General features: G+C 38.3%; 1 protein-coding gene and 1 long non-coding RNA gene across 4 annotated transcripts in view; one reads left to right on the top strand and one right to left on the bottom strand.

The window, feature by feature from the left end:
* Positions 1-169: 169 nt before the first annotated feature.
* Positions 170-16635, top strand: part of tep1 (telomerase-associated protein 1) — a 31798-nt gene continuing 15332 nt past the window's right edge. Inside the window, exons 1-22 of one of the 3 annotated variants that reach the window (XM_086087923.1) lie at positions 170-313; positions 934-1361; positions 2664-2861; positions 3697-3846; positions 4989-5153; positions 5239-5376; positions 6285-6356; positions 6453-6574; positions 6655-6812; positions 7580-7689; positions 7783-7861; positions 9169-9352; positions 9908-10199; positions 10296-10361; positions 11078-11230; positions 11304-11384; positions 12343-12464; positions 12562-12633; positions 13758-13901; positions 14647-14938; positions 15992-16113; positions 16210-16323. In XM_086087923.1, coding sequence (XP_085944049.1) covers positions 936-1361; positions 2664-2861; positions 3697-3846; positions 4989-5153; positions 5239-5376; positions 6285-6356; positions 6453-6574; positions 6655-6812; positions 7580-7689; positions 7783-7861; positions 9169-9352; positions 9908-10199; positions 10296-10361; positions 11078-11230; positions 11304-11384; positions 12343-12464; positions 12562-12633; positions 13758-13901; positions 14647-14938; positions 15992-16113; positions 16210-16323 — 3260 coding nt within the window. In that variant the 5' untranslated portion in view covers positions 170-313; positions 934-935. Of the gene's footprint in view, positions 314-933; positions 1362-2663; positions 2862-3696; positions 3847-4988; positions 5154-5238; positions 5377-6284; positions 6357-6452; positions 6575-6654; positions 6813-7579; positions 7690-7782; positions 7862-9168; positions 9353-9907; positions 10362-11077; positions 11231-11303; positions 11385-12342; positions 12465-12561; positions 12634-13757; positions 13902-14646; positions 14939-15991; positions 16114-16209; positions 16324-16635 lie in introns of all 3 variants that reach the window. The other 2 variants (XM_086087915.1, XM_086087906.1) reach the window with 2 other exon arrangements.
* Positions 7470-9670, bottom strand: LOC147180631 (uncharacterized). The gene is made up of 3 exons (XR_015096375.1): positions 9569-9670; positions 9141-9348; positions 7470-7617 (listed from the first exon to the last, which is right to left on the bottom strand). It is a non-coding gene; the product is annotated as an uncharacterized LOC147180631 (long non-coding RNA).

The raw sequence follows: 16635 nt of genomic DNA, 5'->3' as shown, positions 1-16635 counted from the left end.
ACAGAAGTTGAGGTGAATTTCAGAAGAAGGGGCGCGTGAAGGAGAGGGTTTACGGTAAAAAAAAAAAGGGGGGGGGCATGTCAACCAATCAGCGCGCGCGTACTAACGAGCATGCCACACCAGCCAATCGGCACCTTCGAAAGAAAACAGCTGGCCGACATCAGCCAATAGTCCTGGAAAGAAGCAGCTGAGCCGCATGAGGGCATTTACAGGAACCGTAGGACAAGTTTGTGTTTGACTTGATTGAACAAGCTAGCGAACGAATGACACAGCAGAGCTGAAGACGCCGACAGCTCGCGTTCAAATGAAACAGGTGCGGCTTATATCTAAATATTTCTTTCTTGCCGCTGAGTTTGTCTGGTAGACAATGTCTACGCGAATTGTCTGCTCACTGCTAAGCCGCCACACCTACACAACGCAGTTGTCGTCCACTTCACTTGTAACCAGTTTAATCTGTTTTTAAAGCATCAAAACACCAAGATATTTCTGAACAATGTGGGAAAAACACACACCAAAAGAAGGCATGAGAACTTTATCATATTACAATACTTCTGCGTGTTTGGTTGTTGTGTTTCCAAGGTCTAAAAAGACATCAAATTGTTAATTTGGGCACCCCAACATGTCCTGCTGCTTACAGTAGTTAAAACATCGACGTTAAGCTTTAGGGTTATAAGTACATATACTTAATTAGTTACTTCCTACCACTGTGGAGATGTTTTCAGGTGATTGTCTTTGCATTATGGATCTTGTTCAATTGTGTTCAAGACAGGCTTTCGTGTAGACTTTGTTCCCACTTTATTGATGTCTGTCACCGACGTTATCGACACACCCTTCTCTTTTGTCATACAACGTTTGTTCAAGTGAGGAATGCTAACCCATTCATCTCGTCTGTCTCTAATGTTGTGCCAACTTGACTGGCTTATTTCCATTCAGGAATGAGGGCACTGAATTTGCAAACAAACATGGCCTCCACAAGCGGGACAAGCTTGTCCTCCAATTACGTGCCTCCATGTCTGGAGAACAAACTCCTGATGCAGTCATCCTCCTTATTGCCGAGCGCCTCCCTGCAGTCCTCCGGCTTGACCTCCACCTCCTCCAGCCTCCTCCTCTCCTCCTCGTCCTCCAACTCTTCTCCGCTCCTCAGCATCCAAAACACCCTTCTGAACTCTTCCCGTCTGGTCTCTTCCACTCCATCCACCACCAACCGTCTCCTCGCCTCCTCTTTAGCCAGCGGCACTCTCCTCTCTCGCTTTTCCCAGCCGCCTTCTGTCTTTCCACGGCAAGCAGACCAGAAGAAGGTTGATGATGGTGGAGGGGAAATATCGGAAGCGCAGCCTTGCTCTTTTGAAGAAACAAGCGTGGTAAGTGAACATCTCCTTAGCTCTCTAGCTCTCACTTATACAAGATTGGGGAATCCAGGTCCAGGAAGTAAAAACCCTGAAACTGTTTGACTTTAGCCATAGGTGCTTCCACTCAACAGGTGGAGACGTGCCCATTTACCTGCCAGTTGAGTATAAGTACCTGTGGCTAAAGCCAATCTGTGGCAAAGTTTTTACTTTTTGGACCTGGATTCTTCAACCTTGCACTTACACAACCCACAAAAATGTAAGATTATTGGTCTTTCAGGAGAATTTCCAGGATTAACCTAAACCTAAAATGCACTCTAAAGTGTATAACTTTATTTTACATTCTCCAAACTTGTGGTTGCACATGTCCAATTGTTGAATGTTTCAGTACTTTTTGTACAATTTGATCCACGAATCGAACAATACATTTCTTAGTTCAGTTAGGATTAGTATTTAAACAGCTCTCTTCATCATGCGGTAGACATTGGGTCACCACGTAACGAGACCAAGATGACACCTAAAGCTGGCCTCATGCTGAGCCTGACTGAACTGTCGCACAGCATATGGGGTTTGGCAACTAGTTTCCACACATGGCTGACCGTCGACCAATAATTTTGCTGCAAGTAAAAATTGGAACTGCCAGTGAATGGCAATTCAAAAGTGTCACGGATCCAACGGACAGTCAAATATACAATGTCATATCAGATATACAGTATATTTCCAGGTAAACCCGAGATTCAGCTAGCTGCCACCAAGCTGTACCATTTAAGTATATGCAGGACCACACATATTTTACAATTATGCTTAACTATATTTTCATATGTAAATGTGGGTAGGAAAGCAAAGCAAAGTATGGAGTCATTGTCACAAAAATGCATGGGTAAAGCCAATTAATAGAACCAACAGCCTTTGAAATAACCACTCTTCTTTTTGTTTCTTGCCCGTTTCTGCTCTTTCTATTATTATTATAAGCAACCAAGGCAACCCGCTTCTTCCTTGACAATTGCGCCATGTTTGTGGTTAAAAAACAACAGCAAAAGAAAAGTAGAATACAGTTTCTGTAGTCTGTGGTGCCTCAAAACGTTATTTCCCAGAACACCACAGTTTTTCTGTTGCACTAGGTTTATTATACAACATGTGCGAGGTTAAATGCCCAGTGCGTGGCAGGGTGTCACTGACCCTTTTTTCTTTTTTTTCCATTTCTTTTCAACAATTGACCTTTTCAGTCACTTTCTTCTGCATTGCTGGGTGTGTGGCGAGAGTTGAGTGATTGTGCAGTGCCGAGCGAGTAGTGTATTTTGGTCTTTTCTCTTTCAGGTGTATTCCGATGGAGATGACCAAATGTCGACTGACGGGGAAGGGGAAAGTGAGGAGGAATTAGTTTCGCCAAAAGCCATGGAGGTGCACGAACCAGAGCACCAGAAGAAGAAGCAAACGGTGGTCAGCAGACGGAAGGAATTTGCAGAAGTAGTCCGCAACAAGCAGCAGATTGAAGAGGAGATCAAGAATAAGAAGGTAAGGCGGAAATAACATACACGTTTGTCATTCCATTTCTATCACTAACTAGATTGGTGGTGAGTTTGTCACAGATATTTAGCTGAGAGACCAGTCAATAGCAAAGCACGTACAGGATTCACACTCAATTAACTAGGAGTGTAACTACACCATAACTCACAATTAGTTGGTTGCAAGGTCTCATTTGGGTGCACAAGATTGCTTTTCTTTTGTGCAAATAGAAATATAAACTTCCCAAAATAAACAATGTATTCAGTAAAAAAAAAAAAAAAAGGCAACAATATATAACGTCCTTTCTTGTTATTTAATTAATTTTTTTCATTTATTAAATTCTAACCTCAGACAGCTGGCAATGAATTCACCAATTACTGAAAGCTTGAAAAATAAAATGAAACTTATATTCATAATAATTGAGTACAGCTGAAATCTTTTCAGGTAGGTGTAAAAGTTTCTTTTTAGGTAATGAAGGCTGCAAACAGCTGTAACAATTGGCACTTATTGCCTTGTCTCATTCTGCAGAGCCCAGAAGAGGCTGTTTAAATTACACTAGAAATTGATTTAGCTAATCATAAATTATGTCTGCTAGCCAAGTGTGAAAAGAGCACAAGGCAGCCTCCCTCGCTGCCCCTTACTTAATTTTTTACTTAGTACATTTCTCAGCCATTCCAAATTTTCCATACCGACAGTTGCTCATACTGTATATTGTAGATATCAGAGATTCAAACTTAGAAACTCTGACTAATAGGCAGAAATGTTACACACATGCTTCACTGTCCAAATCTGTTAACCTTAATAGTTTTTCAACCTGCTACTTTATAACATTTTATCCCCTCAGTATTTCCTGCTGAATGCCGTGTGCTGTTCCCTGGTCCACAAAAGCACCACCCCGGGTCAGATGAACTGGGACTCTGAGCAGAGTGTGTGGACCAAAATCACCAGCCTGGTGAAAGACATTGCCGCGTTCGACCCCCAGTTTGTTCTCAAGGTACAAGGAGTACAGAACACAGCAGAATAAAAAAAAATAATATTGACAAAAAGCATCACATGTACGAGGATATGGATGAAAAAAAATCTGCCTTTGGGGCTGCTTTAGAGAATACTTTGTTTCATCTGGGGAACCCACTTATATACAAAAAAACAACATTGGGAAGGACGTTTTGTTTTATTTGCCGCCGCTTCCTTGTTTGTCAGTCAGGGCGCTTTTTTGATTGGCTATGTTTTGTTCTCGTCACATTTCACAGTCAAAGGATTCAAGTAGTTTGTTACCCCACTCAAAAAAAAATGTTCATAAATATTGAACACGTTTAATATTTAAGATTGTTGGACCGACCCGTTTCTGTCCCTATCTTGTAAGACAATCTTATTAGACACAAGATTGTCGGGCGTTTGATGTCCTTGGTTGAGAAGGAGCAATAATCTGAACAATAACAGCCAGATTGTCTTTAGATGTGTACCTACCTGGCATTAGTCAATAACGTGCAGTCCTAAGCATGTCCACATAATGTTCCACTCCAGTCCAGCAGGTAGCAATAACACACATTACAAAGTGGGTGTCGACAAAGGATGTGTGTTTGACTTAAATGTCAATGAATAGTTTTATTGAAGAGAAACCATCAATTAATCAAAACTTTTATGATATATACAGTACATGCAGGCCAAAAGTTTGAACACACTTTCTTTATTCAATGCATTTGCTTTATTCTCATGACTGGTTACTTTTTAGATTCTCACTGAAGGCATCAAAACTATGTATGAACTTATGTGCAGTATGTAGTTAATAAAAAAAGGTGAAATAACTGAAAGCATGTTTTATATTATAGATTCTTCAAAATAGCCATCCTTTGTTATTGTTACTTTTTCGCATACTCTTGCATTCTTACCTCTGGGAACTCGTTAAAGATTGTTGAAAAACCCTTTCAGGTGACTTGAATCACATCAAGAGAATGCCAAGACTGTGCAAAAAAAGTAATAGAAGGTGGCTATTTATTTATGTATTTATTATGTATTATTGTAATTTTTTTTTGTTAAGTACCGATACATAACTCCACATCTGTTTGTTAGTTGTCATAGTGGGTTACTTTTGACCCAACTGTTTTTAGAGTGTACTTTGCGCTCCCCTCAATCTAGGTGGCGCTGTACACAAGACAAGAGTTGAACATCCGCATCACCGCCAACTTCCTGCTGGCCCTGGCCGCCAATCACCCGCCCACCAAATGTCACGTGCGCCGCTACTTCTGCGCCACCGTCCAGCTTCCGTCCGATTGGCTGGAGGTGGTGCGCATATACAGCACGGTATGTTGACCACGATCATGTTGTAATGGCTCAGCAGTGCCCCCGGCTGACTTCCTTCCCAACCCGCTCTTTTAATTGGTTTCAGTGTTTCAGCCGCTCGCTGCCCATGTGCCTGAAGAAGGCCATGGCCGACAAGTTCAAGGAGTTTAATGAGTATCAGCTGGCTAAGTACAACACACGCAAGCACCGCTGTAAGCACAACCGCAACAAGCGCAAGAGCAAGGTACGGTACTTACCGTTATTACTCCTTATTGTCATGTTTTGTGCTTCTTATAGAAACTATTACATTTAGATGCATGCATCAGGTGCTGACTTCCACAAAGCCAAACAATCCCACTCTATCCTCAAATATGGTTAGGCTCAGCCCTAAGGCTGCACCTCGATTAATTATAGGGTGTGTTGTCTACTTAAAAAAACAACAGTAACAATTCCTAATCAGCAGACGACAATCTGCGTGCCCTTGTTAAGTAAAGGTTAACTAATCACCTTACTTAAAATAAGTGCCTGTTTACCATAGTACGTGTTGTATTTAGTTTTTGAGATTTTAGGAATTTCTTTGTGAAGTGCTTTCCTAATGACACTGTCATTTTAAAGCCTTCTTCTCAACAAGTCGTGTTACTTCAAACAATTGTCAGTTTGCCATTGTACATGTGTTGTGAAAGGTTAGTTTTTGCATTTGAGATTTTGTGAATTTGTGTTGCTATGTATTAATATTTCTATCATTGTAAAAGGCTCCTCTGAAATAGTCACCTCAAATAAACACCTGTTTACCATTGTAAATGTAGTATAAATGTGAAATTTTTGCTTTAGAGATGTTAGTGTACTTAATGTATGGCTAATGTCACACTCTTTTATTGGATGCTGACCAGTTCAGGTTGTACCTTCTTTCTGCAGCACACCCTAATGGGGGCTGGGTGGATGAATGGGGGTATAAACCATCTTTCAATTAATCGACTTACTACAAATAAATGCCCGTTTGCCCTTGCATATGTAGTATAAATATTTAATGTCTTTGATAATTTGAGATTGCCAGTGTAAATGTTTTTTAAATATTACGTTTTTACATTAATTTGAAATTTAATGAATTCAAAATGTGTTGCTCATATTGCTGTCATCTTTAATATTCTGCAGAAACCAAGCACGGCGGATATGACAAAGTGGGCCAACTGGCTCCGATCTGACGCATTAATTCTGCAGAATTATGTAAGTTAAAAGAAACCCATAATCAATACAATGTTAATGTGAAATCCACAACATCTATTTTAAGGGTGATTAATGCTGACTTGTGTGCGTGTGTAGCTGAAAGTAGACGCTAAACAGACTGTGGAAAAAAAGCAAGATGAATTCAACATGAAGAAGATGATCAAGAAGCTTCACATCAAAGAACCAGCCGAGCATGTCATGGCCATCCTGGGGCGAAAGTAAGATCAGTGCTGAATTATGCAAATGAGTCAGACTATCACAAAGGGGCCCGAGGTCTTCAACTTCTTCTTGTTTGAAGGTATCCTGCGGACCGCAAGGCGTTCATCTCCAGCGGTCTGAAGGGTGACTGGGAGCGAGACAGGGCAGGTCAAAGGATGAAGCTCAAGGATGCAGAGACATGGGAACGTCTGCTTAGTCAGGAGGGCAACAAGGCCGCCACCTGGGAGAAACTCATTGGTATGTTATTTATCTCTCGCTCGCTCTCTTGCACTCTCCTTCTCTCGCTCACTCTCCCTCTCTTGCACTCTCTCTCACTCGCACTCTCTCACTCACTCTCTCACTCACTCTCTCACTCACTCTCTCACTCACTCTCTCACTCTCTCTCTCACTCACTCACTCACTCACTCACTCACTCACTCACTCACTCACTCACTCACTCACTCACTCACTCACTCACTCACATCACACCACATCACCAAACTTCAGACATTATCCATTTAATTCAGTCACAAAACTTAATCTTAAAAAAAATCGTCATAATTTGTTTTGCCCCCCCAAAAAAAACATTTTGATCAATTTTTATCTGTGACAAATGACACATTAACAACGATTTAATTTTATTAATTTTTTTTTAAACAATGGATGTGAAAATCAAAATCTGTCAATTTTATACTAATTTGAATGATCTTTGTGTTGAAAGCCACAGATTGGTGACTACAATTTCTTAAAAAAAGAAAACAAAATTATACCGGCTGAATATGTAAAGAATGACAATGAATCCATGATCTAATTTCAAGTTTATGCAGGATCAGAATCTGCAATGTCATACATTTGATTAGGATCTTATTCAGATTTTGCATTAATTTTTATAATTCTGTGTGGTAAGTCCCATGTAGCATGTTCAGATGCTTATGTTTCTGTTAAATGTCTTTTACAATTGGATCATGTAGAAATTCCAATAATACAGCTGTACGCACATCAACATGCGCTTCTCTTCTGTCCAGACAATAAGTCTCTACCCTTCATGGCCATGCTGAGGAACCTGAGAAACATGATCAATAAGGGCATCAGTATGACGCATCACCAGAAGATCCTCAACAGGCTCACCAATAAAGTGAGAGGCTCGCTGTCATTGTCATAATTTTAGCAAATGTTGAACCGTGGGTTCATGGATAGCTAGCAAAAAGTCACTATGATTTGTTAACAGAAAGCAGTTCTTCAGAGTCGACAATTTCCATTCCGCTTCCTGTCTGCCTACAAAGTTATCATGGAGCTTCGCAAGCTTTGTGAGTCATCATATTTTTATTTATCCTGACTACTTCAAGGTTAGTGTGTCCCTAAAGCTTGAGACAGTTTAAGTCAAGTCAAATGTATTTGACTTGATCACAGAAGTCTCAAAGAGCTTTACAGGTAACAACTGTTGAATTCAATGGGATTATGATTTGATTCAATATGGTATGGCTGTAGCTTTTGTAATGTTTATTAATATTAACAGCCCAAACTATCCAAGTTAATTAAATTAAAAGAATCAGGAAATCATTCGCAACGTCAAACAGAGTTATACCTGCACCATCATTAGGGATGTAACGATATCCAAATATCACAATACGATATCACGATATGATGGTCACGATACGATTATTATCATGATATTGTGGGGAGGCTGGCGATACAAAAAAAAGGTCACAATTTTGTTTAAAAAAAAAAGAGCCCATACTAAAAAAAAAATAATAATTTGTCAGTTCACAAGCATATTAGGTCCCCTTCATATGACCATTAGCGTGGATTTTAAACATATAAGGGCCGAAACATGCTTTGTGAAAGTTAAACAGCACTAAGAAACTAGCCACCAGAGCTAGAACTGCACAAATGGAAATCAACCCGACTTTTGTAGATGTGCTGCTTTTAATATTAAGGTATGACGACAATGATATATTGTGGCAGTTTTAATGTCGCAATATTACGATATATTTTTCTAACACCCCTAATATTAAAAAAAAAAATATATATATATATATATATAAACATTTTTAATTATGCTTGAATCTTTTTTTCATTGCTGACAAACTCCTGCTACACAGTCCAGCCCATTCATCAGTAATATAGTAAAAACGAGAAGAAATGCAGGTTAGGGGCCACTGAGCTCATAGTAGAAAGAAAACAAGTTTGCATTTAGTGGCAGCAGAGAGTGCATGTCGCACTATTATGCCACTTTTCCACTGCACCCTACCTATTATTGAAATTGAAGTTCAGAATGACAGATGCTATCAAACAACTGTGAGAATGTGGAGTGATACACTGCGGAAAAGGGCTGATCAAAAATATGCAAGGGGTCCAGAACCCCAAAAAGGTTGAGAAACACTGGAGCACCTAGAGCTAAGACAACAAGATAAGCTAACATTAGCATGTCTGTTTATTTTAGTCATTCAGGTACACAACAATAAAGCAGTAATGACAAATCTGCTTGCCCGATGGGCAGCCGTCACTGGTTTAGTACCTCATTGTACCAGTTGAAATGCATAATTTGGGCCAAGTTGGCATCATGCAAAAGAAAATTAAATTTACCTCCTACTTTCCTCCGTGCTCCCCACAGCCTTGCCGCAAACATCCCCCAACAATGAGATCCTGAAGAACATCCTGAAGGGGATCCCAAAGAGCAAGCGCTTCCGCTCCCAGGACTGGGAGTCGACCAGCAAGAAACGACTGCGGGTGGCACTCGGCGTGCCCTTTGTCTACCGCCTTTACCGCACGAAGAAGGATCAGATCTTCAAGGCTAAGTATGACAACATAAGTCAGATTCTCAATACAATTGAAGAAATGCAAATATAGAAGAATAGAAGAATATTAATAAAACATGATTTGTAATTACTTGTTGATAAAATGCCATTTAGTAAAAGGAAAAATAATTGCTAGTTTTCTATATCTTATTTAACAATAACAATAATATAGCTCATATAATAACGGTAAGAGTTATTGCTCGCTGCTCGTGCTACCTTCTACTCGCCAGGCTGCTCGCTCGCTCACTCCAAATAATAATTGGTAGTAACTTGATGCTAGGCTTGCAAAGTGTGGTCTCTCTGAGGCATAGTGCACATGCTTCAAAGTCGTTGCATTCTAGTATTTCACCGCTAGATGGCACTAAATTCTACACACCGTAGCTTGAAATAAAATGTAAAGAATAAAAAAAAAAATTGCAACGTTTTTTGCTTCAAGTCGAAGGAGTGATTCACACTCCTGTGGTTGTAATTTATTTTATTTAAAACGTTTCTACTTGTTTTGGACAAATGTATACATGTGAAAAAGTATTAAACAAGTTATGAAATGGTTCGCAGTCAGAGGGAGTACACAGTCAGCCTGCTGGACCGTTACCAGCAAGCCCTGGAGACGGCAGTGCAGATCTCGTGCCGCTACAACATCCCGCCCCTGCCGGGAAGCACAGTCATCTTAATCGACATCAACGTGGATAGCACACCGACCAGGACCAAAAAGCTGGACTTTTGTCTTCCACCTTATTTGGAGCACAATGAAGAGGAAGAAGAGAGTAAGGAAGAGGAAGGGAGTAAGGAAGCGGAAGATGAAAGTAGTAGTAGTCCACCTGACTCGGAGCACACCGATGATGAGGAGGTGGAAGAGGAGGTGGAAGAGGAGGTGGAAGAGGAGGTGGAAGAGGAGGTGGAAGAGGAGGTGGAAGAGGAGGTGGAAGAAGAGGTGGAAGAGGAGGTGGAAGAGGAAGATGAAAGGAAAAAGAAAAAGAAAAAGAGTGAAGAGGACGAGCTCTCTCCTTCTGTAAGATCTTTTTTTTTGTCACGCCTAAAAACCATGCTTTTTTTTTCATTATCTAAAAAGGCTATCATAGTATAATTTAAGCCATTTGTGGTGACAATGTGACTGTAATTATTATAGTTGTAAAATTGCTATATAGTTGAACTATATTGCAATTTTACAACGGTTATTCAAAGAAAAAAGAAAACTTATTTTTGGGGATAAAAAAAATACAACTATTCTTATAGTTGTAATATTATGTTTTTCTTTCAAAAAATGAAAAGCTTTTCTGTTGTAAAATTAAAATCTTGTAAAAATACAATACAATTCTGGCAACATCACGACTTAAAAAGAAAACAAATATTTCGATACCCCACCCCGGAAAATAACTGACTTTAATCTTGTAATGTTATGATGTTTTTCTTTGAAAGATTCAACTTTATCTTAATGTTGACATGGGGCCGAGATTTTGTAAATTGACAACAGTTCTGAAAAGTTTAGAAGGGCTAACAATTGCAAGAATAAATACAGAAAAAAATAAACTATTATTTTAGGAGAAAAATGCTGTAAATATCAGAATATTAAAGTAACAATATAAGAATAAAGTCAGTTTGTAACACTTAATCCCCTTAAAGTCATACATGGATTTATGTTACTTTATTCTTTAATTGAAAAACAACAAGAAAAGAAAAAATGGTAATAATAATTAAAATAAAATAAAAACAAATTGTTCTTCTCAGATGCTGGAGCTTATTGTTCTGCTTTCACTGATGGTCGCCAGCAGCTGCGAGGATGCCCATATCCTCTTGATGGACTACAACAAACATGCAGAGGTGCAGCTGAAGTCTGACGTTCTTTTGGAGAACGTGCGGTTTGTGATGCAGCAAGTCAAGGTATGGTGACAGCAACGAAGGTGCCTAAATGTAATGATATGGACTGACTGAGGTGTTAGCTGTCTTCTAACAGGCATTAAAAGTGAGAACAACGAGCAATGACGACCAGTTTGAATTCAGCATTTACTCCCACCCACACCTCCAGAAAAACAAGGTTTGTTGGTTTGTTAAGCAGTCAGATGTTAACTCTCAAGACTTTAGACTGAAATACAGAAGTTCATATTCCCTGTATACAAATAGTTTGTCCTCTGGTGTGCCTGAGTTACTTGTCGGAATGTTTTTCTTTAATTAACAAAATACGTAAAGTATTTATTATCATAGTACAGTATTTAGACTTTTTTTTTTTAAGTAAGGATCTTCTGAAAGCATTGGCACATGCAAAAATAACTTTACTCTTGTAATGATATGGTATCTGTGTTTTTGCAATATTATTAATATCTTCTCAATAGATTTACTATACAGTGTTTCCTCGTTTTCCGCTGGGGTTAGTTTCCAAAAAATACCTGCAATAAATGAAATCCGCGAAGTAGTTAGGTTTACGTTTTACATTTATTGTAAATGTTTTAAGGCTTTAAAAACCCTCCCCACACAGTTTATTCACTTTTCTCAGCGAGGTATTTAAATTTTCTCACATTTCTCTCTTGTTTAAACATTCTCAATGTTCAAACCTTCATAAATGTTCTAAAATAGGTACATTATTTAAAAAAAATGCAGGCAAAATTGCACCCCAAAAAAAACCCAGAAAAGTGAACCGCGTTATAGCGAGGGAACACTGTACTTATCGCTGGCCTCGGGCCACAACCTTGTTCCTCCAAAATCGTCACTTTTCAGGAGACTCTAAAAATAAGAGCAAGTCATTTTCAACAATTTAGATTGGTCAATAATTTGCAAAAATGACACCCACACGTGTGGACTGACTAAAAGTAGAGATTTTGGAAAAAATACGAAATTTGTCAAATTGGAATTTATGAGGTTTTGGCTCGGCGCCAGCTTTATGTAGCATTGACTTCTTAAAAAAAAAAAAAAGACCTTCAAGAAAAGCATTTTCATAAGCAGTTGTCTGCTGCACGTCGGTGTGAAACTTATCTTTGACACAAACTTTGTTTCCTCAGGTGGACAACATCATTTCGTTGACTGAATCGTACACTAACCACCAGGTGGAATGGGCCATTAAGAGCTACATGAAAGAAACCAGTAACAAATGCCTCTACATTGAGCTTGTCATGTCTGATACGTAAGGCGTTACCAGCTTAATCATTTTGGCAAATGACAAACAGTTAGAATCATTATTGTATTCTTAAATTGACGTTTTCTTTTTGGATGACTTTCAGTAGACAGTTTGAGTCCAAAACCTCTGGCAGGAACCACGTGTTTCTGCAAGGCTTCAGCGAACAAATTCTGAGGTAAAACATCATCTTGAGAGCACAAATGGAGTCATTAAAACTTTAACAATGTTCAATTTATGAATTACATAATTATTTTCTTAATCATTTTTCGCACTGAGTAAATTGGTGCAGTGGTAACATTCACTATAATGCTCCAGTTTTTCCTGTTTCATGCTGTTTGTGCTATATGCTGGGATGCACTTAAACAACAGAGGAAGTTGAGAAAGCGAGTTTTCTAGGAGTAATTGATGTTAATTGCTTGTTTTCTTAGCATTAGTGGATGTTTATATATATTTATATATATATATGTATATACCATGTCCTCATTTCACCGGGGTACACGGTAATACCGTCACTAATTTTAGACTTAAGTTGTAGCTTGCGCTGATCACCGCCTAAGCGGTCTAGTCGTTAATGGTCACAGATCTATTCACTCTGTGTTCCGGTTGCGTTTGTAGTAATATATATTATTTTATCTGACGGAGCGCCTTTGAATGTCAGTCACTCCAATTGTCGCATGCTGTGTTTGGCTGAAGTGTGCAGCTGACGTGAGCGCACGGCATGTGCTTTTTTTCTTTCTTTCTTTTTTTTACCCCGCGTGCCAAACTCAGTTTAAACTCTACGCACAAACATCTAGGGGTCCTAAACTGCCACAAACTGTTTCTCGGCTTCCTGGATTCTTTGTTCCCCCCGGTGCCCACGCGACACACAAACATAAGCACGCACGCACACTAGAAAATGTTGTTGGCTAGTTAGTTGATAAAGTCTGATACTTTAATAAAATAAGCCAAACTGAGAAATAAAAATAAAAAAAGATTTATTTTTTTTAAACGACAACAACACAAAGGTAGTTTCTAGAAGCCACGTTAAACAAGGGACTATTGTACAGATTAGACCCAAAATCCAGTCAATTTTGGATTTAAAAAAATCCACAACAGACAAAAAAATACAAAAATATCACAACAAAGAATACAAAATATTTGAAAAGAATACACAATTATAATATTTAAAAAAATGCCCTCCCAAATTGAGCGAAAAGTAGTAGAACATAGAACATTTTATTAAATTGCCATTTTCCAGCTAGTCAAGAAAAATGTGAACTTTGATAAATTAGTGTTTATGTATTTACATTTTTAAACCAGGTTTGTGGCTGAGCGAGGCTCATCCAGGCTGCTGGACCACGTGGAGCATTTGGACAAAGTGTACAACGTCCCACCGCCAGAAGGAGCCAAAGATCCTAAGTCTGCAAATAGCCTGGTATCCATTCCCACCACCCCGAAGTTAAGGTAATAAAAATAATGTAGCTTCAGATCTATACATACTTGCATAACTGTAGTAAAACGTGCGACTATATGTTGTCGTTGACAACTTTTGGAAGCAGGATTGAAATCTTCTATTCTTTTAAGCTGCAAAAACAGACATATTTGAAGTTTACAACAAAAAAAACAACAGTTATTGGTATTGGTGTGGAGGAGCAGCAAGTTATCGGTATCGGTGGGGGGAAAAAAGTTATCATCCATCCCTAAAGAAGGAAAAGATGGATAACAAGTTAGACTAAAGCTAAAATAACTTAAGGTAATTTAAAAACAATAGATAAATAGATTTTTATTTATTTGATAATTTCAGGTAATAAAAAAAAAGTATATGAATACAAGTAATATTAGTTAAGTATTAAGTAAATAAAAACATACTTAATTTTATAAAAAAAAATTAATTTAACCTTTATTTAACCAGGAAAATCCCATTGAGATTCGCAGATCTCTTTTTCAAGGGAGTCCTGGTTAAGAGGCACAACACAACACGACACATTACGTACAGGTTAAAACAGTAAATTCAAAACCGCAACAGGTTAATGAGGTTTTTAAGAAGTTGCTAATTAAAGTTGGAAGTATTTTTGTAAAAACTAATAAGCTAATTTAAAAAGCATCCATGATTTGAGGTACCTGTGATTAAAAGGCAAGTTAAAGTAAAAAAAATAAAATTACCGGCATGTAACAATTTCATGTATAAATATTTGATCATTTATTTCAGGTGGCGTGGCGTGCGCGTCTTCATCTCGTCCACCTTCCGCGACATGCAGGCCGAGCGCGATGTCCTGATACGCAGCGTCTTCCCGGAGCTTCGCCGGCGTGCTGCGCCGCACTGCCTCCACCTGCAGGAGGTGGAGCTGCGCTGGGGCGTGACCGAGGAGGAGTCGGGCCGGGCCGCCGCGCTGTGCCTGGCGGAGGTGGCTCGCAGCCAGATGATGGTGGCGATCCTGGGCCAGAGGTATGGCATGGTGCCAGACACACTTGCTGTATCAGATCTGCAGCAGTACAAATTGGTAAGAAAAAATACAACTTAATTACCTTAATAGGTGGACTTTTATCTCACTTTTGTAATTGTACAACTTTTTTTCCCCCAATTAATAACTTATTTATCATCACAGTGTTACAATTTTCTACAACTTGTGCAACTATTCTTGCTAGATTACAACTTTACTATTAAAAAAAAACGTCATTCTTATTACAGTATATTCTGACTTTTTTCTTGTAACATTATGACTTTTTTCACTTAAATTATTTCTTTTTTTAAGCAAATATAATATAAAAATATAAGTATTAGTTTTTGCTCATGATTTTAATCTCATATTACGACTTTCTTTCTTGAAAATATACTTGTAACTGACTTTTTTAAAATAAATAAATACTTTTATTAACTTTAAAAAAATATCAATATTTATAGCTCAATATTTAGAATTTTCTAGATTGAAAATGACCTTTCTTGTGACATTGTGGCTTTTTTCCCTCAAAACCTTTGTTTTATTCTCGATGACTATGACAATTCCTTGTTATATGACTTTTTTTCTCTCAAATTTGATTGTATTTTTCTCATAGGATTCTGGGGGGGGGGGGGCATATTGTTAGATTCCGGACTGTTTATAGTAAAAAAAAATTACTACAGTATATATGGCTTTTTCTAAAAAATAAAAATAAAAGATTTCTAGATTTTCCCTTTTTTTTGTCGTGTGATCTTATGACTTCTAGGGAAAAGACTAATCTCTTAATATTAAAACTTTCATGATAAAAAAAAAATGCCATTCTTATAACGTAAAAACTTTCTTTCTTTATTTATCTCTGTTCTAGAAATAGGACATAGAAATGCAAAAAGACTATTCATGTAACATTTATACTTTTCTAGAAAAAAAATACAATATAATAATATATTTAGGCCTAAAAACCTTTGTGTGTTTTTTAAAGCCAAGATACCAGATCTATCGTAAGAAACAGACATGCTAATTCCTTGAAAAATTTTCCATATACCTTTCCCGACACACCTATTGATTTATCACCATGAAAATTATTGTTCATCAAGTGTTACATTTTTTTTGTCTTAGTTTGGACCAGGCTACGAAGGCCTGTCAATCACGGACATGGAGATCCGTCACTTTCAGGCACTCTATGGTGATGCGGCAAAGCAGCGCACGTTTTGCTACTTCAGGAATCCAGACATCATCAAGTATTTTTGATTTTTTTTTCTTTTTTTTTCATCCAGCAAAATCTAATGTAGATTTTTTTTTAATCTACACCTGTATTTTTTTATGTTTTTCTTCAGAACAGTGCCTGTGGCTTGGAAGTCCGACTTTGCTGCTGAATCAAATGAGGCGGAGTCCAAAATGGCCAGTCTGAAGCAATGGATCCACGTCAACAAGCTGAAAGTCACTGACAAGTGAGTTGTGCCAACGGCTTTCAGAAAGTATGTCGTTGAAGTGGAAATCAGAGTTATAGTTTTGGAGTTTCTTTTTAGTTAGTTTTTATTTTGTTTTCTCTGCATGACCCTTTTGTGACCCTATCCAGCCTATTTTTAAGAAATAGAAAGTTGACAGAGACAGCCGTCGCTTCCGGGAAATCCCCCCCCCCCCCCCCACACACACACACCAAAATAGGATTTGCCGGTCGGTGCCTGCCTAATTTGCAAAAAAACTGTGGCTGTTTTCAAATAATTCAATATCAAGAGTCACTAGCAGAAAACGCATGCAAA

This window comes from Leptonotus elevatus, chromosome 1 (assembly GCF_054856555.1).
Source record: "Leptonotus elevatus isolate MCC_2025b chromosome 1, RoL_Lele_1.0, whole genome shotgun sequence".
Classification (NCBI taxonomy): domain Eukaryota; kingdom Metazoa; phylum Chordata; class Actinopteri; order Syngnathiformes; family Syngnathidae; genus Leptonotus; species Leptonotus elevatus.
The sequence above is the reverse complement of the archived record's forward strand: the minus strand, read 5'-3'. Positions and strand labels throughout refer to the sequence as shown.